The sequence below is a fragment of the Oncorhynchus clarkii genome, chromosome 33 (assembly GCF_045791955.1).
Source record: "Oncorhynchus clarkii lewisi isolate Uvic-CL-2024 chromosome 33, UVic_Ocla_1.0, whole genome shotgun sequence".
Lineage (NCBI taxonomy): Eukaryota > Metazoa > Chordata > Actinopteri > Salmoniformes > Salmonidae > Oncorhynchus > Oncorhynchus clarkii.
The window spans coordinates 7,659,088-7,684,016 of NC_092179.1; the positions used below are offsets into that span (position 1 = coordinate 7,659,088).

General features: G+C 43.7%; 1 protein-coding gene across 4 annotated transcripts in view; it reads right to left on the reverse strand.

Annotated features, from left to right (window-relative positions):
- Positions 1 to 24,929, reverse strand: part of LOC139393173 (GRAM domain containing 4a) — a 60,328-nt gene that overhangs the window by 16,915 nt on the left and 18,484 nt on the right. For 2 of the 4 annotated variants that reach the window (XM_071141573.1, XM_071141572.1), the window contains exon 3: positions 23,096 to 23,216. In XM_071141573.1, coding sequence (XP_070997674.1) covers positions 23,096 to 23,216 — 121 coding nt within the window. Of the gene's footprint in view, positions 1 to 2,209; positions 2,263 to 9,176; positions 9,507 to 23,095; positions 23,217 to 24,929 lie in introns of those variants that run through there. The other 2 variants (XM_071141574.1, XM_071141575.1) reach the window with 2 other exon arrangements.

Here is a 24,929-nt window from a genome sequence, read left to right on the forward strand (position 1 = left end):
ATATTCTGCATCTTCAAAGTGGTAGACATGTTGTTCAAATCAAATGATACAAAAATATATTTTAATTACAGGTTGTAAGGCAACAAAATAGGAAAAATTCCAAGGGGGTGAATACTTTCACAACCATAAAGGAACATATGGGGCGGCAGGGGTAGCCTAGTGGTTAGCCTAGTGGTTAGAGCATTCGACTAGCAACCGGAAGGTTGCAAGTTCAAACCCCTGAGCTGACAAGGTACAAATCTGTCGTTCTGCCCCTGAACAGGCAGTTAACCCACGGTTCCTAGGCCGTCATTGAAAATAAGAATTTGTTCTTAACTGACTTGCCTAGTTAAATAAAGGTAAAATAAAAAAATAAAATAAAAATATTATATATGTAGTAACAAAAAGTGTTAAACAAATCAAAAAATGTTTTATATTCTTCAAAGTAGCCACCCTTTGCCTTCACAGCTTTGCAAATTCTAGGCATTCTCTCAACCAGCTTCACCTGGAAGGCTTTTCCAACAGTCTTGAAGGAGATCCCACATACACTGAGCACTTGTTGGCAGCTTTGAATTCACTCTGCAGTCCAACTCATCCCAAACCACCTCAATTGGGTTGAGGTCAGGTGATTGTGGAGGCCAGGTCACGCTTCCTCTTTGTCAAATAGCCGTTACCCAGCCTTGGAGGTGTGTTTTGGGTTATTGTCCTGTTGAAAAACAAATGATAGTGGGACTAAGCGCAAACCAGATGGGATGGTGTAGTACTGCAGAATGCTGGTTAAGTGTGCCTTGAATTCTAAATAAAATCATAGCAAAACACCACCACACCTCCTCCACCATGCTTCTTGGCAGCAATTCGACCATGAAGCCCTGATTCACAGTCTCACAGTTGATGTTGAGATCTGTCTGGTACTTGAACTCTGAAGCATTTATTTGGGCTACAATTTCCTAAGCTGGTAACTTATCATCTGCAGCAATAGTAACTCTGGGTCTTCCTTTCCTTAGGCGGTCCTCATGAGAGCCAGTATCATCACAGCGCCTGGTTTTTGCGACTGCACTTGAAGAATTTATGAAAGTTCTTGAAATGTTGACCTTGTTGAAATGTTGAACTTCATGTCTTAAAGTCACAACGGACTGTCATTTCTTTTTGGTTATTTGAGCTGTTCTTGCCATAATATGGGCTTGGTCTTTTACCAAATAAGGCCATCTTCTGTATACCCCCCCTCCCCCCACCTACCTACCATGTCACAACTGATTATCTCAAACGCATTAAGAAGGTAAGAAATTCCACAAATTAACTTTTAGCAAGGCACAACTGTTAATTGAAATGCATTCCAGGTGACTACCTCATGAAGCTGGTTGAGAGAATGCCCAGTGTGCAAAGCTGTCAAGGCAAAGGGTGGCTACTTTGATGAATCTCAAATCTAAAATATTTAGATAAGATTTTTTTTTTTTACACTTTGTGGTTACTACATGATTCCATATGTGTTATTTCATAGTTTTGATGTCTTCACTATTATTCTACAACGTAGAAGCCACAATCAATTTGAAATATTAAAGCCGATCCACCCCACCCAACAAAACAAAAGGAAACAAAAAAAAAAGACTGGAGCAGAGGATGAGATGAGTCGAGTTCTACTGTTTTCAACTGAGTTGTCAGTTGGAAAACAATAGAAGCCAAACTCTGGTCAGGAGCAACAAAGCAAAGTGAGGAGATCCACCGCCCTTATACAAATGGTAAGGAAGGGTAGGGTAAACACTGCCATACTGTAGATCAGTGCTGAGGTGAGGGGTTGTCAAATGTATTATCAGTGATAAAAATAGATGGGTAAACTCTGACCGCCGTTCACAGTGAGTGAAGTAAAGCGCCTATATTGTCAATGCATTTTTTTTTCCTTCGGCAAAAGGTGGGTAAAAGCTTAAGCAAAACAAAAACAACAAGAAAAAGGTAAACACTGTTGTTGAGCGTAGGTTCACCGCTCAGGGTACTTATTTTCTATGGGAATGTCAATTACAGTAAATGAACACAGCGCAACAGCCAGTGGAACTAACATCCATTATAAATGACTACCCACACCATATCACAACACTCGTCTCCATACAACTACAAGGGTATAATGTCCTGTCGCACACACCAGTCATAACTCAGAGGCTGACCTAATGCTATAAGCTACATACAAAGTACTGCACCCACATGACATGCGTCCATATAGATATTGGTGTTACTTTACCCCACAGCCTTCGATCAGTCTTTCTCCTAAACATTAATAGTGCTGTTCCAAAAGAAAACGTGCTACGTGCTGCTACTAACGTCCCATCTTATTCCGAGTCGCCTATGTACTGAAGCAACCTTACACAGCAACCCCGCTAGCCTGTACAGTGTGATTAGACAGACCTGTCACCAGGATCACTCTGACTCCAAAGCAGCACAGACACCAGGGGTCAAAATCAAAACAGAGAAGGACAAAAGAGAGGGTGAGAGAGGAAAAAAAAGAAAGAACAGATCAATAGATTTCTGTCCGCCCGGTGAGTGCATGTTGAGAGAAGAGAAAGAGGGGGGGGTTGACAAAAAGAGGTTGAGAGGGCAAAATAGACGGCGCTACTCCCCCCTGTAGGGCTACATGTATAATTCACAGACTGTTTCCTCTACCACCATCTCCCTAATTATCTAACATAGGAGATTTATACTACAGCAGTGTCACACTTCTCTCTCTCTCCATCGCTCTCATTTCTACCTGTTAACCCTCATCAAATATGTATCAGTCCCCCACGCTACCCCCTACCTGCTAGCACAGCCACAAGCAGAGTATCGAAGTTCTCTCTCTGAGCTGGAGGATACAGAACATAGAAATAGAATTCATTACATTTCTAGGATATAGAACCCAGACAGATGAGCTATGTCTCTTTCTCCCATCCCCATACATTCCCCGCCCTCCCTTCACCTCTCTTCCTCCCTCCTTGTACAGATCTTTTACTCCCTCCTTGTATAGATATTTTACTCCCTTTCTCTGTCCCTCAATCCAGTTAATGATGGCCTCCAGACAGGTAGAATGGAATATCTCATTGTGTTCTGTCAGTGTATGAATAAAAGTACCCGTCTGGGTGGAAAGCTCATATGTCTTGCAGAAAAAAAACGGCACGCCTCGTCATCCTACAGATACCATCTGGTATGAATGAACACGGCAGAGTTGGCTGAAGCACTGACAGAATGGCCCACCTGACTATAGCTCTACTGTATACTCCAGTACTACAGGGGAGTATCTAAAAACAAGCCCACTTACTTAGTAGCTAGTACAACTCCGCTTCAATTCGGCTTATCATGCAAGTTACTACAGTACTTTAACAATGGGAGTTTGCTTTATTTGACCTCTACCCCACTTTGTATGTGTAAACGTGTATTTATGTAAACGTCTGTGTGTGTCCTATAGGGTAAAGGTTCTGTGTCAGCCCTGTTTAGAGTGGGACTAGGTTGCCACTGAACAAAAAAAAAGGGGAGCAAGTTGTTGGTTCACAATTCGCTTTGTTTTTAAAATTGTCAAGATTTATTCAGAACAGCAATGGGTATTGCATACCATGTATGCAAATAGTCCCAACGTTTTGGTTGAATCTTTGCCAATGCGCAATTCGGTCATTATGATCTGTTTGAATGAACATTTGTAAAGGCTTTCCTAAAAACCCTTCCTAATTTAAATGTTAACTGCAAAGTAAGCCTACCTGGCTGAATGATGTGAGGATTTGTATCAGTCGCGGGGCATTCGTTTAGCAAACTTTGCCCTCACATATGGCCTACACTGTACAGGACAAAAACAGCTAGCCAAACACAACGGACTCTTGCTAAGACGTGCAATTGAATTAAAAAAGGACAACTATGTTGGTGGGAACTGGGACACGCTGTTGTACATGTCGATCCAGAGCATCCCAAACATGCTCAATGGGTGACATGTCGGGTGGGTATGCAGGCCATGGAAGAACTGGGAAATGTTGAGCTTCAGGAATTGTGTACAAATCCTTGCGACATGGGGCCGTGCATTACCATGCTGAAACATGAGGTGATGGCGGCGGATGAATGGCACAATGGGCCTCAGAATCTCGTCACCCTCTCTCTGTGCATTCAAATTTCCATCAATGAAATGCAATTGTGTTCATTGTCCATAGCTTATGCCTGCTCATACCATAACCCCACCATGGGATACTGCTCACATCAGCAAATCACTCGCCCAAACAAAGTCGTAAACGCCGACTGTCATCTGCCCGGCACATTTGAAACTGGGATTTATCTGTGAAGAGCACACATATCCAGCATGCCAGTGGCCATTGAAGGTGAACATTTGCCCACTGCAGTCAGGTCAAGACCCTGGTTAGGACGAGGAGCATGCAGATGAGCTTCCCTGGAGACAATTGACAGTTTGTGCAGAAACTCTTCGGTTGTGAAAACCCACAGTTCCATCAGCTGTATGGGTGGTTGAACTCAGACGACCCCGCAGGTCCTGGGCTGGCATGGTTACGCGAGGTTTGCGGTTGTGAGGCAGGTTGGATGTATTCTTTAAAACAGCAGCTTACGGTAGAGAAATGAACATAACATTCTCTCTGACAACAGCTCTGGTGGACAGTCCTGCAGTCAGCATGCCAATTGTGCACTCCCTTAACTCTGTGGCATTGTGCTGTGTGACAAAACTGCACATTTTAGAGTGGCCACATTTTATTGTGTGCGACCAAATCAGGTGCTGGGGCCCATCCACTGAAAAGGTTTGTAGCACAAGCGCCACCGGTGGAAAAAGTTAGTCTCGACTTGAGCACTGCGTGGTATAAGTAGCTTAGTTGTGACCTCGTGCTAAGTGCCAGAGAATGCCTGTAACCCTATTAGACAACAGCTGACAGGACAGAGAGGCAGCCTATGTAATAAGAGTGAAGCATTCTGGGTAATGTAACACACAGGCCTCTCCCCATGCTTGTGTAATGGGTATTGAATGTACTGGAGTAATCAGGCAAAGCCAGTCACACTCTGTCACTCTTCATCCCGTCAGCAGGTCATCGAGATGGACCCAACACTGGGCCTGCCTGCCCTAAGCCCGGACCCCCTCTACCCCACCGAAACATCTAAGGTTGCTCATCAACAGAGGATGCATTTACCTCCACCCTCCCCATTCCACCCCTTCCCTGTGGGTCTGAAAGCAAATAAAGTTTTAAAAAAAATAAGATTTTGTAAAAATGTTGGTTTTATCGTTTGTTTATTTGTATGGGTATAATTTTCCAGGCCTTAATTGTTATTTGACTAGCACCATTCGCTCTCACTGTCAATAATTGTAATGTTGTAACTTCTAACAGTGACGGGGGGTGATTGCCTTCTAAGTGCCAACATCTTTTTTGATGTTCTGCCTGACAGTTGTAATGGTCTCTGATCATTTGAGAGATTCAGGGAGCTACTGATGTTTAGTAACATAGTAGATGCAACTCATTGAATATTTACATTCATGCACTTTGAAATGTAACTGCAGGGCACTCCCACACCATATGAAGGAATGTGCCTACCTGATTTAGGGGGAACAGTACACTTTTCCTTGAATTTAAGCACCAGTCTGAACAAACTTAAAATGTTTAAATAGATGGTTCGGATTACGGGATGTCAAGGTAATATTGTTTCACATTCTGCTCCAGTTAAAGGGTTGTTCAGATTCATTAACGGCTAGCTCAGAATGAGCTTTCTAAAAGTTGTTTATATGGAGATCAATCCTTTCGGGAGCACAGATCATTTATTTATAAATCACATCATTGGATGGTTCGGTAGTTTCTATAGGCCAGAAAAGCTGACCTAAGTTGTAAAAATAGGAGTTGTCTGTTAAAATACACTGAGTATACAAAACATTAAGAACAGGGACCTGAAGAACTGTAATACCTGTTTCTCTGAGTTGTGGCTGAACATGGACACAGATAATATACACTGGGTGTACAAACTGCAGGCCACACTACTTGCCTAGAGAGTTCTCAGCTATACTTTTCGTTGCTGTTTATTTACCACCACAGACAGATGCGGGCACCAAGACCGCACTAAGTCAGCTGTATAAGGAAATAAGCAAACCACTCACCCAGAGGCGGCGCTCCTAGTGGCCGGAGACTTTAATGCAGGGAAACTTAAATCAGTTCTACCAAATCTCTATCAACATGTTAAATGTGCAACCAGAGGGAAAATAAAATTCTAGCTCACCTGTACTCCACACACAGAGACGCGTACAAAGCTCTCCCTCGCCCTCCATTTGGTAAATCCGACCACAACTCTATCCTCCTGATTCCTGCTTACAAGCAAAAATTAAAGCAGGAAGCAACAGTGACTCGGTCTTTAAAAAGTGGTCAGATGAAGCAGATGCTAAACTACAAGACTGTTTTTCTATCACAGACTGGAACATGTTCCGGGATTCTTCCGATGACATTGAGGAACACACCACATCAGTCACTGGCTTTATCAATAAGTGCATTGAGGAGGTCGTCCCCACAGTGACTGTACGTACATACCCCAACCAGAAGCCATGGATTACAGGCAACATTCTCACTGAGCTAAAGGGTAGAGCTGCCGCTTTCAAGGTGCGGGACTTTAACCCGGAAGCTTACAAGAAATCCCGCTATGCCCTGCGACGAACCATCAAACAGGCAAAGCGTCAATACAGGACTAAGATTGAATCGTACTACACCGGCTCCGACGCTCGTCGGATGTGGCAGGGCTTGCAAACTATTACAGACTACAAAGTGAAGCACAGCCGCGAGCTGCCCAGTGACACGAGCCTACCAGAAGAGCTAAATCACTTCTATGCTCGCTTTGAGGCAAGCAACAGAGGCATGCATGAGAGCATCAGCTGTTCCGGACGACTGTGATCACGCACTCCGTAGCTGACGTGAGTAAAACCTTTAAACAGGTCAACATACACAAGGCTGCGGGGCCAGATGGATTACCAGGATGTGTGCTCCGGGCATGTGCTGACCAACTGGCAGGTGTCTTCACTGACATTTTCAACATGTCCCTGATTGAGTCTGTAATACTAACATCCTTCAAGGCGACCACCATAGTCCCTGTGCCCAAGAACACAAAGGCAAACTTCCTAAATGACTACAGACCCGTAGCACTCATGTCCATAGCCATGAAGTGCTTTGAAATGCTGGTAATGGCTCACATCAACACCATTATCCCAGAAATCCTAGACCCACTCCAATTTGCATACCACCCAAATAGATCCACAAATGATGCAATCTCTATTGCACTCCACACTGCCCTTTCCCACCTGGACAAAAGGAAAACCTATGTGAGAATGCTGTTCATTGACTACAGCTCAGCATTCAACACCATAGTACCCTCAAAGGTCATCACTAAGCTAAGGATCCTGGGACTAAATACCTCCCTCTGCAACTGGATCCTGGACTTCCTGAAAGGCTGCCCCCAGGTAGTGAGGATAGATAGCAACACATCTACCACGCTGATCCTCAACACTGGAGCTCCCCAGGGGTGCGTGCTCAGTCCCCTCCTGTACTCCCTGTTCACCCGCAACTGCATGGCCAGGCACTACTGCAACACCATCATTAAGTTTGCTGACGACACAACAGTGGAAGGCCTGATCACCGACAACGACAAGACATCCTATAGGGAGGTCAGAGACCTGGCCGGGTGGTGCCAGAATAACAACCTCTCTCTCAACGTAACCAAGACTAAGGTGATGATTGTGGACTACAGGAAAAGGAGCACCAAGCACGTCCCCATTCTCATCGACGGGGCTGTAGTGGAGCAGGTTGAGAGCTTCAAATTCCTTGGTGTCCACATAAACAACAAACTATCAAGGTCCAAACACACCAAGACAGTCGTGAAGAGGGCACAACAAAGACTATTCTCCCTTAGGAAACAAAAACTATTTGGCATGGGTCCTGAGATCCTCAAAAGGTTCTACAGATGCAACATCGAGAGCATCCTGACCAGTTGCATCACTGCCTGGTACGGCAATTGCTCAGCCTCCGACCGCAAGGCACTTCAGAAGGTAGTGCGTACGGCTCAGTAGATCACTGGGGCAAAGCTGCCTGCCATCCAGGACCTCTACACCAGGCGGTGTCATAGGAAGGCCCTAAAAATTGTCAAAGACTCCAGCCACCCGAGTCAGACTCTTCTCTCTACTACCGCATGGCAAGCGGTACCGGAGTGCCAAGTATAGAACAAAAAGGCTTCGACAGTTTTTACCCCCAAGCCATAAGACTCCTGAACAGGTAACCAAGTGGTTACCCAGACTATTTGCATTGTGTGCCCCCACAACCTCTCTTTTTACACTGCTGCTACTTTCTGTTTATCTTATATGCAGTCATTTTAACTATACATTCATGTACATACTACCTAAATTGGCCCCACCAACCAGTGCTCCCGCACATTGGCTAACCGGGCTATCTGCATTGTGTCCCACCACCCGCCAACCCCTCTTTTTACGCTTCTGCTACTCTCTGTTCATCATATATGCATAGTCACTTTAACAATACCTACATGTACATACTACCTCAATAAGCCTGACTAGCAGGTGTCTGTATATAGCCTTGCTACTCTTTTTTTCAAATGTCTTTTTACTGTTGTTTTGTTTCTTTACTTACCTACACACACACACACACTTTTTGTGGGATGCAAAAGCCCACCCTCCAGATCGCAAGGCATTTTGACTCAGTTGTTTTTAAATTTTGCGGCAAACAGAAAATGTGTGAGCAATAATAAGACCAAGGCACAGTTCACATTGATTAAGGGATATATCAGTGAAGACGACCTCTTCCAGGGCAATAGGAGACACCATATTTCTCTCTGTACTCAGCCAGGGGGCGGAAGAATCATGTCTAAACCAACTTAGGACGGGACAAAACGCTAGTGCCTGGAAATACAATTTATACAGACGTGATAATTAAATGTAACTGTGAATACAATGGAAAGCACACCTGTGCTCCAAGCAGAGATAACAGAGGTGCTAGTGTACTTCTAAAACTTAAGCGTCAGAATCAGGAGTGCAGTTTACCCTGGGTCACAGTGGCACAGTAACAGAGCGTGCCTGTTTCCCAGAGAGTTAGGAGATAGTTACCCAGAAAAGGCAGGTTAAATATTCTGGGGCTATCGAGACAGACAAACGGGTCACATGAACCTACTGAGGTTGTGGGAGACCGAGGTCTTAAAAACTAAAATGGGTCAGGTTAACTTACTGAGGTTGAGGTTGCTCTTGTGAGATTTAATCTTGTCGGTCCAACCTCCGTCGACGAGCCCGTCAAAGTCTGGGCCTGGGCCGCTGCAGTCCTCCATCTCCTCTGATACACAGCCAGCACACCCTGCTGAGCTAAGGTATTGACCGACACCACAGGATCCCACACTCCAACTGGGCTATGGTATCGACCAAATCCAGTAGCGACCCAACTCTCTACACCTCAGAAAAGCAACCCGCCAGCACTGATACAGGCCCAAACAACCTCGTCCCACTACGCTGAAGTTGGGATTCAGTGGAAGGTTACTGCCTAACGGACCTGACCCAAATAGACTCAGAATCTCCCTGCACTCAAATACAGCTCCCAGTCAGCCGGTCTAGGTGTCAAGTTTATAGCCTTGCGTCACACTGCGACATGTGTACCAAACAAACAACCTCATAGCTGATCAAAACTCCAGAGGAGAGAATCAGGGTATGTGGGTCAAGTCTGCTTATAGCGAGTCACAGCTGGATCCTATAGCATAAATACAAGAGAGGCCTTCCAGTCTGCAGAGTTAGACATGGAGCCTTGTTGAGTCCCTAAAACTTCCTGGAATCTACCAACCAAGTACGTTGGACTACTCCCCTCCCATGCAGTCTGTCCCGACAGAACCTCAGGACCCCTATAATAGTCAAAGGCAGCGTTCAGTGTGAATGCAAGCAGACCAAAAAAATTCCCTCTCATCTAGGCTAAGAGAAGGAAAAGTACTGCATGAGATTACACCAGCAGAACAATGGGTCCATTCACACACACCGACCTGCTGTGTTCACTGTTCACATTCTGTACAGTACTTAACACACCAACAACGAGGGTAAGTAGTTCGTGTAAGACAGCGCTATGCATGCATGTACACATACATTTAAAAAAAAACATGGCAGTGTTATGTACTATAAACGTAGACTTCAATTTAACACGCACGATGTGGATTGGTCAAATCGGTAGGTGGGGACAGTCAGAGACTGGTTGGCTGATCTATTAACCCCGGCACACATGCAAAGCCCATGCACACAGGGTCGATCTATTAAACAACACAGACCCTACAGGTCACAGAGGCACTGTACGATTGACACAAACTCCACCCTACTGTGACCCCGATGTCACCATACCTCATGCTATTGTTGATGTCACTGCTGTCCTGACACAATCCAACTACATTCCATACAGGACAGTTAGTTCTGTCCTGTTCTGTTGGTGACTGACTGGCTGGCTGACTGATCAATATTCTCCTATTGCTGCCCTGCCCTACATCCCACTGGGTTAGAGAGACACACACACACACACACACACAGAACCCTGTATCAAATCAGAGGGCCTGTTGTCCGGACTTCTGGAAGTCTCTATAGGGGTGCCACAGGGTTCAATTCTCGGGCCGACTCTTCTCTGTATATATGATGTCGCTCTTGCGGCTGGTGATTCTCTGATCCACCTCTACGCAGACGACACATTCTGTATTCATCTGGCCCTTCTTTGGACACTTAAACCTCCAAACGAGCTTCAATGCCATACAACTCTCCTTCCGTGGCCTCCAACTGCTTTTAAGTGCTAGTAAAACAAAATGCATGCTCTTCAACTGATTGATGCCCACACCCGACTAGAATCACTACTCTGGAATGTTCGGACTTAGAATGTGGACAACTACAAATACCTAGGTGTCTGGTTAGACTGTAAACTCTCCTTCCAGACTCAAATTAAGCACCTCCAACCCAAAATGAAATCTGGAATTGGATTCCTATTTCGCAACAAAGCCGCCACTCCTGCTGCCAAACATACCCTCGTAAAACTGACTATCCTACCGCCCCTTGATTTTGGCGATGTCATTTACAAAATAGCCTCCAACACTCTACTCAGCAAATTGGATGCAGTCTATCACAGTGCCATTCATTTTGTCACCAAAGCCCCATATACTACCCACCACTGCGACCTGTATGCTCTCGTTGGCTGGCCCTCGCTTTATATTCGTCACCAAACCCACTGGCTCCAGGTCATCTATAAATCTTTGCTAGGTAAAGCCCTGCCTTATCTTAGCTCACTGGTCACCATAGCAACACCCACCCATAGAACGTGCTCCAGCAAGTATATTTCATCCACTTCCTTTGGCCACCTTTCCTTACAGTTCTCTGATGCCAATGACTGGAACGAATTGCAATTAAAAATAAAATAAAAAATCACTGAAGCTGGAGTCTTAGCTCCCTCACTAACTTTAAGCACCAGCTGTCAGAGAAGCTTACCGATCACGGCACACAGCCAATCTGTAAATAGCACACCCATCTACCTCATCCCCATATTTATCCTCTTGCTCTTTTGCACCCCAGTATCTCTACTTGCACATCATCATCATCATCATCTGCACATCTATCATTCCAGTGTTAATGCTAGATTGTAATTATTTCACCTCTATGGCCTCCCTACATTTGCACACACTGTACATAGATTTTTCTATTGTGTTATTGACTGTACATGTGTTTGTGTAACTTTTTTTTGCACTGCTTCGCTTCATCTTGGCCAGGTCGCAGTTGTAAATGAGAACTCGTTCTCAACTGGCCTAACTGGTTATATAAAGGTGAGAGAAAAAAAAAAAGATAAGAGTTTAGAGCTCAACAAGGTTATGACAGGAACATTAAGGCAGGAAGTGGTGATAATAAAGGAAACATTGTTCAGAAGTAAACATTCTCCAAACGTTGTGGACTAATGGAAGTGTGCATGTGCTGTACTCTACATTTAAATGACACCAGGGCCCAGCTTAGCGCAATGCACAGAGCTAGCAGAGTTAACGAGAGCCGCGAAAACGTGGTCTACGCCGAGGCAAGTAGCACAGAGCCGATTGAAATTGAAAGGCAAGCTTTGCTAGGCTTGGGTGCTTTTTCTCCCCCTTCCCTGACAAATTCACTGTAAGCCTGTCAACATCTCGTTTCGACCGGACGGACGAAAGCAAATGGAATTACCGTGGGGATAGATAGCTAGCTACTCACACTACTACAACAACGTGAAGTTGAGAGATTCGGGGTAACGTGAGCTTGAGTCAGTTAAGCAGGATGACAGCTTTATTTACCAGGGTGGTGGGGAATAAATGCAGTCTTTATACTTTCCGTGTAGTGAAAGTAGAGCTAACAGGGACGCTAGCTAATTAGCTGGTTATCTTCACCTGAGTGATGATAGCTAGCTAGCCGTAGTGTGAAAAATAGAATAGTGACCCGGTTTGTAAACCAAGTAGCACGAGGTAGAAACAAAACAGCTAGGTCATCTTCTACAGGGGAATTTAAAAAGGGATGGTGCTTCAATGGTGGCGTAACACACTAAGAAGAAACAGCGCCGCTCATGTTAGCCAAACAAACTGAATGGGGGTTTAGCGCAGAAGTTGAGAGCTAAAGCACCTGTGGTGCCGTTAGCCCACTAGCTAGCGAAGACACTGGAATGTTCAGCTGGGAACCGATGGTGAGCTAGAGACCACAGGTAAAATGAGCTAAAACTAGTGGAAACCCATAGGCGGGATGCTAAAGCAGTGGAGCTAGCGAGCTATCAATGCTAATTGCATGCATGCCAGGCAACAGGTGTACTGTAGCTAGCAGTCTACAAAAAGCTCTCTTAACAAGCTAACTTGACAATCAGTCAAATTAAACTGAAGTTCCTGAAAATAGAAAAGAAGCCACAACGCTCTGTGGTGGGTGGCATCCCCCAGGAAGAGTAGCTGGTGCTTTCACAACAGCTAAATGGTGATCCTAATAAAATACCAAATCCACACCAAAAGGAACCGTTTAGAGAGCTAGTATTCTGAAGACAGCTGCTTAACAAGCTAGTAACCAAATAGACTTGTGAAGTGGCGAAGAAACCATAGCATTGCGGGGTGTTATATAGATTGGCCTGTTAGACGTGCTTGAACAAGGCTTAACCAATGACCCATAGTGAGATCTGAGTCGACTGAAAGAACTACAATTATATTCTATATAAATTAATATGACTTTATTGCTGACGGTATATGCCCATGTTATATCATCCATATAACATATTGAATATAGTTTAACTGCTGTGTCCTAAAACAGCATACTTACAGTATTAGCCTGCTGACAACCAGGGAGATGCATGCCACTGTAAATAGCTGGAGAGAAGACATAGGGATGGAGGAGGATGCTGTTTGTTTGCGGCCTGCTTGTTGCTGCCTAATGTTTCATGTATTGAGTTAAACTCCTTATATAAATGTAAACATCCACTGTGCAATGTCTCATTATCTGCAGTACTTTATGCTTAAAGGAGGTATCTGCCTGCAGAATGCATGCTTCAGAATCATGAAGTACAGACACACCCCCGGACAACCACACAACAGGCTGCAAGCAGTGGAAACCAAACCAACGACAGTACTGAGATTCCTCTTCTGCACAACGAGTAACACGTAAAACACAGATCTAGCTAGGAAGTCGTGAGTAGCTCAGTCCGTAACCAGTCATAATAGAGCCAAACAAGCACCTGTGTATCGATAGTGCTTTGTCGTTCTAGGAGACATTGTCGGATTTTTCACAGGGTACATGAAGTGAGAGGGTTGTAGGGAAGAGAGGTTGACTCAGCCATGACAGAGAGAGAGAGATCTAAACTGTACTAATCTGTTCTGAGAGCCAGGAGCTACCGTAGGGCAACAGTGACACAGCAAAAATGTAACACACACACGCCGTGAGAGAGAGAGGGACCAGCTGTTCTTTCTGTCTGTCAAGCATTGCAACACACCCACTGACCCAACATGAGAGGAGGAAGAGGATGTTACGACAAGCTTCACTCAGTTGATCTGTGTGTGTGTGTGTGTGTGTGTGTGTGTGTGTGTGTGTGTGTGTGTGTGTGTGTGTGTGTGTGTGTGTGTGTGGAGTGGGATTTTTGAGGAGCAGACACCTTTTGGCAACGTGATATGCACACCGGTCCCACTCCCATTCACAAGGGGGCGATAGAAACTTGTAAGCTCAGTTTGTGAACGCAAGGAAGAGTTGCCTTCCCTTGCTAGCAGTAACTAGCAGGCAGCCTGGCAAAAAAAAAAGCATGTTAATTAGCATATTTAGCTTCCCACATCTACATGTGAAATAATCAACAAAAAAATAATAATAATATGCCCTGCCCTCCTGAGGGGCTCAGCATTCTAAGACACTGCATCGCAGTGTTGCGGCGTCACTACAGCCTGTGTCATTATGGGTCATTACCAGCCGTGACCGGAAGTCCCATAGGGCGGCGCACTCTACAAACCTACATTGTGTCAACGACTCTGGTTAGTGCTACAACAGCACTGGGAAAACGGTCCCTGTAGAACTGAAATGTAAGGAGTGATTAGTTGACAATATCAATAAATCAATGTGATAAAGATGATCAGGCAACACAAGAACAAACAGGATCACCACAGACAAGCCTGTTGTTTCCTCACTGACTCTCCATCTCATATAGTGAGGGGTGTTGCATCCCAAATGGCACCCTATACCCTACATAGAACACCATTTTTGGGCCCTGTTGTACCAGTCAAACGTTGGACACACCTACTCATTCAAACGGTTCTTTACTTTTACAATTTTCTACATTGTAGAAACCAAAATGGTAACCAAAATGGTGTTAAATCAAAATATGTTTTATATTCTTCAAAGTAGCCACTGTTTGCCTTGACAGCTTTGCACACTCTTGGCTTTCTCTCAATTGATCAGAAATACAGTGTATACATTGTTAATGTTGTAAATGACTATTGCAGCTGGAAACGACTAATTTATTTATGGAATATCTAGTTGTCAGAAGTTTACATAACCAAAAACATTTAAACTCAGTTTCACAATTCCTGACATTTAATCCTAGTAAATATTCCCTGTCTTAGGTCAGTTAGGATCACCACTTTATTTTAATAATGTGAAATGTCAGAATAACAGTAGAGAGTGATTTATTTCAGCTTTTATTTATTTCATCACATTCACAGTGGGTCAGAAGTTTACATACAATCAATTAGCATCGAGTTTGGCAGCATTGCCTTTAAAATTGTTTAGCTTGGGTCAAACGTTTTGGGTAGCCTTCCACAAGCTTCACACAATAAGTTGGGTGAATTTTGGCCCATTCCTCCAGAGTCAGGTTTGTAGGCCTCCTTGCTCACACACACACACTTTTTTAGTTCTGCCCACAAATGTTATATAGGACTGATGTCAGGGCTTTGTGATGACCACTCCAATACCTTGACTGTTGTCCTTAAGCCATTTTGCCACAACTTCGGAAGTATGCTTGGGGTCATTGTACATTTGGATGTCTTGAGATGTTGCTTCAATATATCCACAATTTTCCAGCCTCATGAAGCCATCTATTTTGTGAAGTGCATCAGTCCTTCCTGCTCAAAGCACCCCCACAACATGATTCTGCCACCCAAGTGCTTCATGGTTGAGATGGTGTGTTTCAGCTTGCAAGCCTGCCCCTTTTTCCTCCAAACATAACGATGATCATTATGGCCAAACAGTTCCATCAGCCCAGAGGACTTTTCTCCAGAAGTATAATCTTTGTCCCCATGTGCAGTGGCAAACCATAGTCTGGCTTTTTATGGCGGTTTTGGAGCAGTGACTTCTTCCTTGTTGAGCGGCCTTTCAGGTTATGTCGATATAGGACTCATTTTACTGTGGATATAGATACTTTTGTACCCGTTTCCTCCAGCATCTTCACAAGGTCCTTCTCTGTTGTTCTGGGATTGATTTGCTCTTTTCGCACCAAAGTACATTCATCTCTAGGAGACAGAACACGTCTCCTTCCTGAGCGGTATGGCGGCTGCATGGTCCCATGGTGTTTATACTTGCGTACTATTGTTTGTACAGATGAACGTGGTATCTTCAGGCATTTGGAAATTGCTCCCAATGATGAACCAGACTTGTGGAGGTCTACAATAATTTTTCTGAGCTCTTGGCTGATTTCTTTTGATTTTCCCATGATGTCAAGCAAAGAGGCACTGAGTTTGAAGGTAGGCCTTGAAATACATCCACAGGTACACCTCCAATTGACTCAAATGATGTCAATTAGACTATCTGAAGCTTCTAAAGCCATGACATAATTTTCTGGAATTTTCCGAGCTGTTTAAAAAGGCATAGTCAACTTAGTGTATGAAAACTTCTGACCCACTGGAATTGTGATACAGTGAATTATAAGTGAAATAATCTGTCTGTAAACAATTGTTGGAAAAATTACTTGCGTCATGCACAAAGTAGATGTCCTAACCGACTTTCCAAAACCAGTTTGTTAACAAGAAATTTGTGGAGTGGTGGAAAAATGACTCCAACCTAAGTGTATGTAAACTTCCGACTTCAACTGTACATAGGTGTACAGAGGCCCATTATCAGCAAAAATCACTCCTGTGTTCCAATCGCACGTTGTTAGCCAATCCAAGATCATTGCAATTATGTTAGCACAGCTGAAAACTATTAAAGCAATTAAAGAAGCAATAAAATAAAAACACGCTGTGTACTACCTCCTTCACAGAACAGCACAAACTGTCTCTAGCCAGTATAAAAAGAGTGGGAGGCCCCAGTGCACAACTGAGCAAGAGGACAAGTACATTAGTGTCTAGTTTGTGAAACAGATGCCTCACAAGTCCTCAACTGGCAGCTTTCTTAAATAGTACCCGCAAAACACCAGTCTCAGAGTTCCTCTGTCAAGTGTCTGTTCTGCCCATCTTAATCTTTTCTTTTTATTGGCCAGTCTGAGATATGTTTTTTTCTTTGCAACTCTGCCCAAAAGGCCAGCATCGTGGAGTCACCTCTTCACTGTTGACATTGAGACGGGTGTCTTGCGGGTAGTATTTAATGAAGCTGTCAGTTGAAATTATGAGATGTTTGTTTCTCAAACTAGACACGAATGTTGGTACACAATGCAAATAGTCTGGGTAGCCATTTGATTACCTGTTCAGGAGTCTTATGGCTTGGGGGTAAAAGCTGTTGAGAAGCCTTTTGGACCTAGACTTGGTGCTCCAGTAGCGGCAGTTTAGCTCTAGTGATGTACTAGGCCATACGGACTACCCTCTGTAGCGCCTTGCGGTCGGAGGCCGAGCTGTTGCCGTAACAGGCAGTGACGCAACCAGTGCTCTCTATGGCGCACCTGTAGAACTTTGAGGATCTGAGGACCCATGCCAAATATTTTCTCCTGGAGGGGGAAATAGGCTTTGTCGTGCCCTCTTCATGACTGTCTTGGTGTGCTTGGACCATAATAGTTTGTTGGTGATGTGGACACCAAGGAACTTAAAGCTCTCAACCTGTTCCACTTCAAGGAGAATGGGGACGTGCTCGGTCCTCCTTTTCCTGTAGTCCACAATCTCGTTTGATTTGATAGGATGCCAGATTGGCTCACACTCAACAAATCTATGCATTGTAACAGGCCCACAATGTGGTTACTACAGTCTGAGATATAGATCTATATCTATAGCCGTTTTCACAGCACAACATTTTAAAAGGGTCTCTCTTTTCAGGTTTAGAAGAAATTACTCCTAAGTGCTAACTCCAGTTCATATAAGCTGGTAGCAGAGCTAGCTACAGAAATCAGTGGTGGTAGTCAGTCCAAGTGTAATGCAGTTAATTGGGGACGATGACATGAACATGTACTGGGGTCGAAATCCAAACAAGCATTATCGTCAGATCTTTTTCTCAACATAGTGTGAAACACACAAACAATAGTCTAAAATATAGGCCAATTTTGCTGGGGTGGGGGGAACCCTTTCCCGCTCGCATTTTCAATGGCATATCCATTATTTTAGTCGAGTTCGATTGATCTCTTTATCGCATGTGTACAGATTGCCTGAGAGTTCTAGTAGCATATTAGCCTGTCTAGTGGCTTGAGTTTTTTTCAGCTGTTCAGACTGGGGCCTCAGAACAACTATAGGCAATGCTATAATCTAACCACGAGCAAGTTAAATCTCATCCACTCAGACCCCATATGCTTGTCTCTCTCTCTCTTCGACCCTGCTCCACTACCCTCCCCACACTTGAACAAACTGTGCAGTGATGAAAACAGAGATGAACAGAACAGAAATGAACCGAAAGCAAGAATGAACAGAGCAAAGTCCATTTAGCTGCTAATGGATTCTCCTGCTTCACCACTCCTACTGGTCCAATTACACTGGGAGGAAGAGAGGGGTAGAGGACGGGAGAAAGAGAGCAGAGGGGGGGCCTGGTCAGGACCTGTATTACCCAGAAACAGATTCACTCCAGTTCACGAACACAACAGTCCCCTACTGCCATTGAGTATGAAGTGTGTAGAGAGGCCAGGGACTAAACACAACATCTCTATTCTGACCTTCAGCAAGGCAAGGCTGCCATGTTGGGACCGTCTTCTATAACATGCTAAACACTAAACTCAAACATCAGCTATGGAAGACTGTCATTGATAACAAAGCAGAGGTGAATAATGCATGAGTATGTCAAGTATATATGCAGATTACCTTTTAGATAGACCTCCCCTCTAACTACCTCCCCTCTCCATACAGATCCCACACAAACAGGAGAATGAACTTGAAAGAGCAAATTTCCCTGACCCCCCCCCCCCCCCAAAAAAAAGTGGGCTAAGTACCAACGACACAAATGGCACTCAACTCTGTAGACAACATTCATTGGGACATTATTGGTCTGTCTAAATAAGTACTGGTGATGAGACCGTGCTGTTATTAGATGCCGAGTCTCTCATCCATCTGTGTGTGTGTGTGTGTGTGTGTGTGTAACAGGGTCTTCATAAGGACCCTCTACAGGGCTAAGGGAGACTACGGCTAAATAATTAAACTGCTAACAGAATTGACCTAAATAAGAAAAACTTAACAGGATACACCTGGCATACCTGGCACACCTGGCATACCAGCTTTAACTAAAAACATTTAATTTGGATTTGACGTCACTTGACATCAAATGTTACATATTTGTAATACCAGTCAAAAGTTGACACTCATTCCAGGGTTTTTCTTTATTTTTACTATTTTCTACATAGTAGAATAATCGTGAAGACATAACACATTTGGAATCATGTAGTAACCAAAAAAAAAAAAAAAAAAAAGTGTTAAACAAATATATTTTGAGATTCTTCAAAGTAGCCACCCTTTTCCTTGATGACAGCTTTGCATTCTCTCAACCAGCTTCATGAGGTAGTCACCTGGAATACATTTCAATTAACAGATGTGCCTTGTTAAAAGTTAATTTGTGGAATTTATTTTCTTCAAGTGCAGTCGCAAAAACCATTAAACGCTATGATGAAACTGGCTCTCATGAGGACTGCCACAGGAAAGGAAGACCCACAGTTACCACTGCTGCAGAGGACAAGTTCATTGGAGTTACTAGCCTCAGACTGCAGCCCAAATAAATGCTTCAGAGTTCAAGTAACAGACACATCAACTGTTCAGAGGAGACTGTGAAAATCAGGCCATCATGGTGAAATTGCTGCAAAGAAACCACTACTAAAGGACACCAATAAGAAGAGACTTGCTTGGCAGAAGAAACATGAGCAATGGACATTCGACTGATAGAAATCTGTCCTTTGGTCTGAGGAGTCCAAATTTGAGATTTTTGGTTGCAACCGCCATGCCTCTGAGACGCAGAGTAGGTGAACGGATCTATGCATGTGTGGTTTGAACTGTGAAGCATGGAGGTGGTGCGATGGTGCGAGCCTGGTGACACTCAGTGATTTATTTAGAATTCAAGGCACACTTAAACAGCATGGCTATCACAGCATTCTGCAGTGATACGCCATCCCATCTGGTTTGCACTTAGTGGGACCATCATTTGTTTTTCAACAGGACAATGACCCAACACCTCCAGGCTGTGTAAGGGCTATTTGACCAATAAGGAGAGTGATGGAGTGCTGCATCAGATGACCTGGCCTCCACAATTACCTCACCTCAACAAAATAGAGATGGTTTGGGCTGAGTTGGACTGCAGATTGAAGAAAAAGCAGCCAACAAGTGCTCAGCATGTGGAAACTCCTTCAAGACTGTTTGAAAAGCATTCCAGGTGAAGCTGGTTGAGAAAATGCCAAGAGGGTGCAAAGCTGTCAAGGCTAAGAGTGGCTACTTTGAAGAATCTCAAATATATTTTGATTTGTTTAACGACTCCATGTGTGTTATATTTCATAGTTTTGATGTCTTCACTATTATTCTACAATGTAGAAAATAGTAAAAAAATAAAGAACACCTTGAATGAGTAGGTGTCCAAACTGTTGACTGGTACTGTATGAGGCAAAGGTACAGAATAGCACCTTTTATTTAGGGGTATTTTAATACATTTAACCATTTAGAAGTCAAAGCATTTTATGCATCTAGTCCCCCAATTTGAAGGTGTCATAAGATCATACCCCCAAAACATGCGAACCTGTCACCATTACTAATAACAGAGGCAGTTAGCATTTTTGGGGGTGGTTATGATATTTATGCACTCATTATTCACAATTGTCACATTTAGTTCCACTCCGGTGCCCGATGTCGCCAGTTTACTAACCACCGGTCCTGGCACCCCCTCATTATGGACACCTGCACTTCCCTGATTATTTAGCCCTCTTTGTTAAATCAGTCCTTGGGTATCATTGTCTCCCACGTTCAGTTCGCATCCCATGTTTGTTCTTTTGCATCTGTTCCTTATTAAAACAAACTCACCTTCTGCTTTCTGACTCCCAGCGTATACATAACAGAGATGATCCGTAATCATGGTGGCATCCACATTGAATGTAGACGTGTTCAGAAACATATTTTTATATTTACAATAAAAAAGTGACTCCAAAATGACCAAATTCATTATTTACCATTCAAATTGGACACAACATAATCCGAAACAAACTGCATATGCATCCAACATCCAAGTTTGTAGAGTCCCAAGTTTGATGTAACCATTGCGTGCTAGGAATGAGAACAAAATACTAACCTTTGAAATAAATACTTTAATACACTACAGTTGAAGACAACTGGAAACTCAGTCATCAAACTCTGAAATCCAAGTTGAGAACTCTGGCCTCTTTCTAGAGCTCCGACCTAAAGATCACTGACGTCATGAGTCAACCTTGTTCCCCCCGCCCGAGTTCCCAGCATCTTGAAAGCCCCATGTGCCTCACCCTAATAATTTTGTCCCTTTCCCCCTCATAGTTTCACCTACTGTTTTGACTTGGTGGTGCACAGGTAGCCTATAGCCTGTTTTAGCAAAATGTAATCTAATATTGTAAGAGCTTTCATTATCTGCTTATATGCCCCCTTTATTTATCCTACTGTTCTGACTTGGTGTACAGGGAGAACTGTATATTCTGAGAACTACTATATTCTGTCGCTGTACATTTCAAAAGTGCTGAACAAATAGTTATACTGACTACATACATCCTAGCTCGCTCATTAATGTATTAATAGAAATTACGGATGGCCTCTTATACGCTTGTCGGGCCATAATTTCTAAATCTCAATAATCAGTAGAAAACACATTTGTTTAGGCAAGTCAGCCATAGTAGCCATGTCTTTTTAAAAAGGCAGTAAATGAGGCTGAATGAACTGTGTCACTGCCAGACAAGGCTGATAGCCAGGTGTAGAGGTGGTAAGGAGTCAATCCATGGTGCTGAAAAGAAACCTCTGCTGTTGGGACAGCTTTATGTAGGCCCTAACAGTTTGTGGGCACAGTTTGTCACCATTATAGTGCAATTTATGTATTGTTTAGTGTTGTGTAGTGGATTTGTTGGCATGTATCAACCATAAAAATATATATATATATATATATATATATATATATATATATATATATATATATATATATATAAAAATGGGGTGTTTGCCACTGGTAAGAGGCACGTCAGCAACAGAAGAAACTAAAATCAAGTACAAACATTTTTTGGGGGACAGCATAGCTAGCTAACTGGTAGATTTATATAATCAACAACATGAATGATCAGCTGATAGCCCATCCTCTTTAACCAATGTGAATCTTTATGAGGCATTGCAATTAGCTTGCTTTTAATTAGCTTACATTCTCACTACAGAGTCAGTTGGTAATTTATGAATTATGGAAGTCTTTCTGTGTGCTGTTTTATTTAACAGGACTTAGAGTCAAAGTGCTTTCATTTCTAAAAAAAATAAATAAAATTAAACATAATTTTTTTTAAATCAGTATGTATGAAAAACTCTCAAAAAAAAGGTGATATTCTGTACTGTCGCCACATATAAAACAAAATTCTGGAGTATAGAGCGAAATTAAAAATGTTGGCTTCACTATCCAAATAATTACTAGGGGAGTGTATATTTAGCACTGTACAGGTAGCCATATAGCTTTAGCTTCACTATAGCTTTGGACATAGAGCTTTAGCTTCACTATAGCTTTGGATATATAGCTTTAGCACTGGCAATTAGCAATAGCTTCAAGCCTATAGCTTCAGCCATATAGCCTTAAAGGCTTTAGCCATACAGTTTTAGCCCGCGTGTTAGCTTCAGCAATGAATACTCACACTCTCAGGGATGCAGAGGCACACTGGCAGACCTGTGGATGGAAAAACTGCACACACACACACACAGCACAGGCCACTACACGTGCTACACTACAGCAGCATAGGCTTGGTACAGTATGTACCCATCCCTGAGTTGGGTTAATGGGGCAGGGCAGCCACATTGGCCAGAGGCATTAGGAGAGTGGCTGACCCAGCACAGAGGTGTGTGTGTTAGAGTATGAACATGAATCGGCACAATTTAATTTGCTTCCCCCTCAGCCTCAGTTTCCCCCTCAGCCTCAGCTTCCCAACTCCCTCGTACATCCCTCCACCACCCTCTTGTCCCCATCACAACACCCATTCCTCCAGCCTCTCCCATTGTCACACAGACTCCCCCAATTCATGTCCACAAGCAGATCGCAACGGAGGACGAATAAAAAGCTACAGCAGCTAAAACGTGTGTTGGGGTTGTTAAGGTTACTCACGTAGGAAGTGTTTCTCCAGTAAGGCAATCTCTAGATGACCCTTCACCTCGTTTAGCCGGTCCGACTCGCTCCTCTGGAAGTCTTGAAAGGCTGCAGCCATGTTGAGAGCCCCCGAACCCGCCTGCACACAGAGGAGAAGCGCACGTTCATACAGGCGTAATATCAACGCACACGCAATGGAAGTCCTGAAAGGCGGGCTCCATGGTGAGAGCCCCAGAACTCATCTGCACGCACGCACACACACACCAAGAGGCTAAATTAACATTAATACAGGCATGACATCACACACACAGAAGAAACGCACGTTAAAAAAAATACATGAGATCGACTTAACACACATTAAAACATGCATGAATAAAACCGACACACACACACACACACACGGCGGAGTAGCTATATCTCCAGTATGATGACTCACACAGCCAGTGCGTTTCCCTCCCGTTTTGAAAAGCGTTGCAGAGGAGATCCCTACCGACTGACTGTCCTCTAGTTTAAACGCAACACTGATGACTCAACCACTCTCTACCCCCAACTGACTCATGGCTTTAGTCCACGACACCGCATTACTCCATAGATTACCAGACCAATACCAGGTGAGAGAGAGATGGTGAAAGAGGGGAAGAGTGGAGGGGGGAAGAGGATCAGTAGATGAAAAAGATGTGTCAAGAGAAAGCGACAGAAATAGGATTGCGTTAAAGAAAGCAACAGAGGATGAAAGGAGGGGAGGAGAGAAGGAAAGCGTGGAAGCTGCAGTTATTCTGAGCCACTGCAGGTTTACCAGCCGCCAACGAACCAAGGCAGGCAGGGTGTCCCTTTAAGAGGCTCCTGCCACAGACAAAGACAGTCACGGCCAACACACACATAAAGCCAAACACACACTGCAGCAGCTTCTTCTCCCTGAAGCATTCCTGACTGCAGCGTGTCTTAATCTGTTATGTTGCCTGTCAAGTGCATGAGAGACAAACACCGCATGAGAGAGAGAACAAGGGATGAGAAGAGCGAAAGGAATTTAGTTAAAGATGCCCTACTTGGGATGCAGCCAGTGATTAACAAGGGATGAAGAGAAAAGACGGTGAGATGAATGAAAAACTAAAACAGAGAGCCTTCACTCTGTAGCCCAAATGTCAGAGAGTTGATTTGAAAAGGAGGATAGAGAGAAACAAGAGGGGATGGGGCTAGACTGGGTGCGTCTGGAACAGGAAGTAAACACCCAGGTCATGTGATCTGGTCCTGAGGAGTAAAGAAGCAGCAGTGCAGAACTAGCATGGAGTATCTGCAGCACTGAGGAACGAGCAGTAGTGTGTGTTTGTTTGATGATTTTATTTGTTCAACTTTTATTCTTATTTACAATGACGGCCTACCAAAAGGCCTCCTGCGGGGACGGGTGCTGGGATTAAGAATAAAAGTGTAGGACAAAAACACATGACAAGAGAGACACCACATAAAGAGAGACCTAAGACGACAACACAGCATGTGTGTTAGTGGGTGGGTGGGGGGGGGGGGGGTCTATGTTGCAGAGCCCAGAAATTTAAAGAACTAGGACGCCGCGTAGCCCAACAAAAGGTTATTTCTCAAACTCTGGATGAATGGGGGAAGCATATTACGGGCATCTTCATTTAGAAAACCACTGTTCATGTCTACTCCCCCTCAGTTCTATGCTTCTATTTCTATGATTGTGAAAGTTGTTTTTCAGAAAATTACTAGAAAGTCAGCAGCTGGCATTGAGCTGGTCTCATGTTTGTTCCTGGGCAGAAAACATATAGAATTATTAGGCTTACACCGTATAACGGACTATTTTGAAATATCGACAGTAAGATTTACAATACCGCTCAAG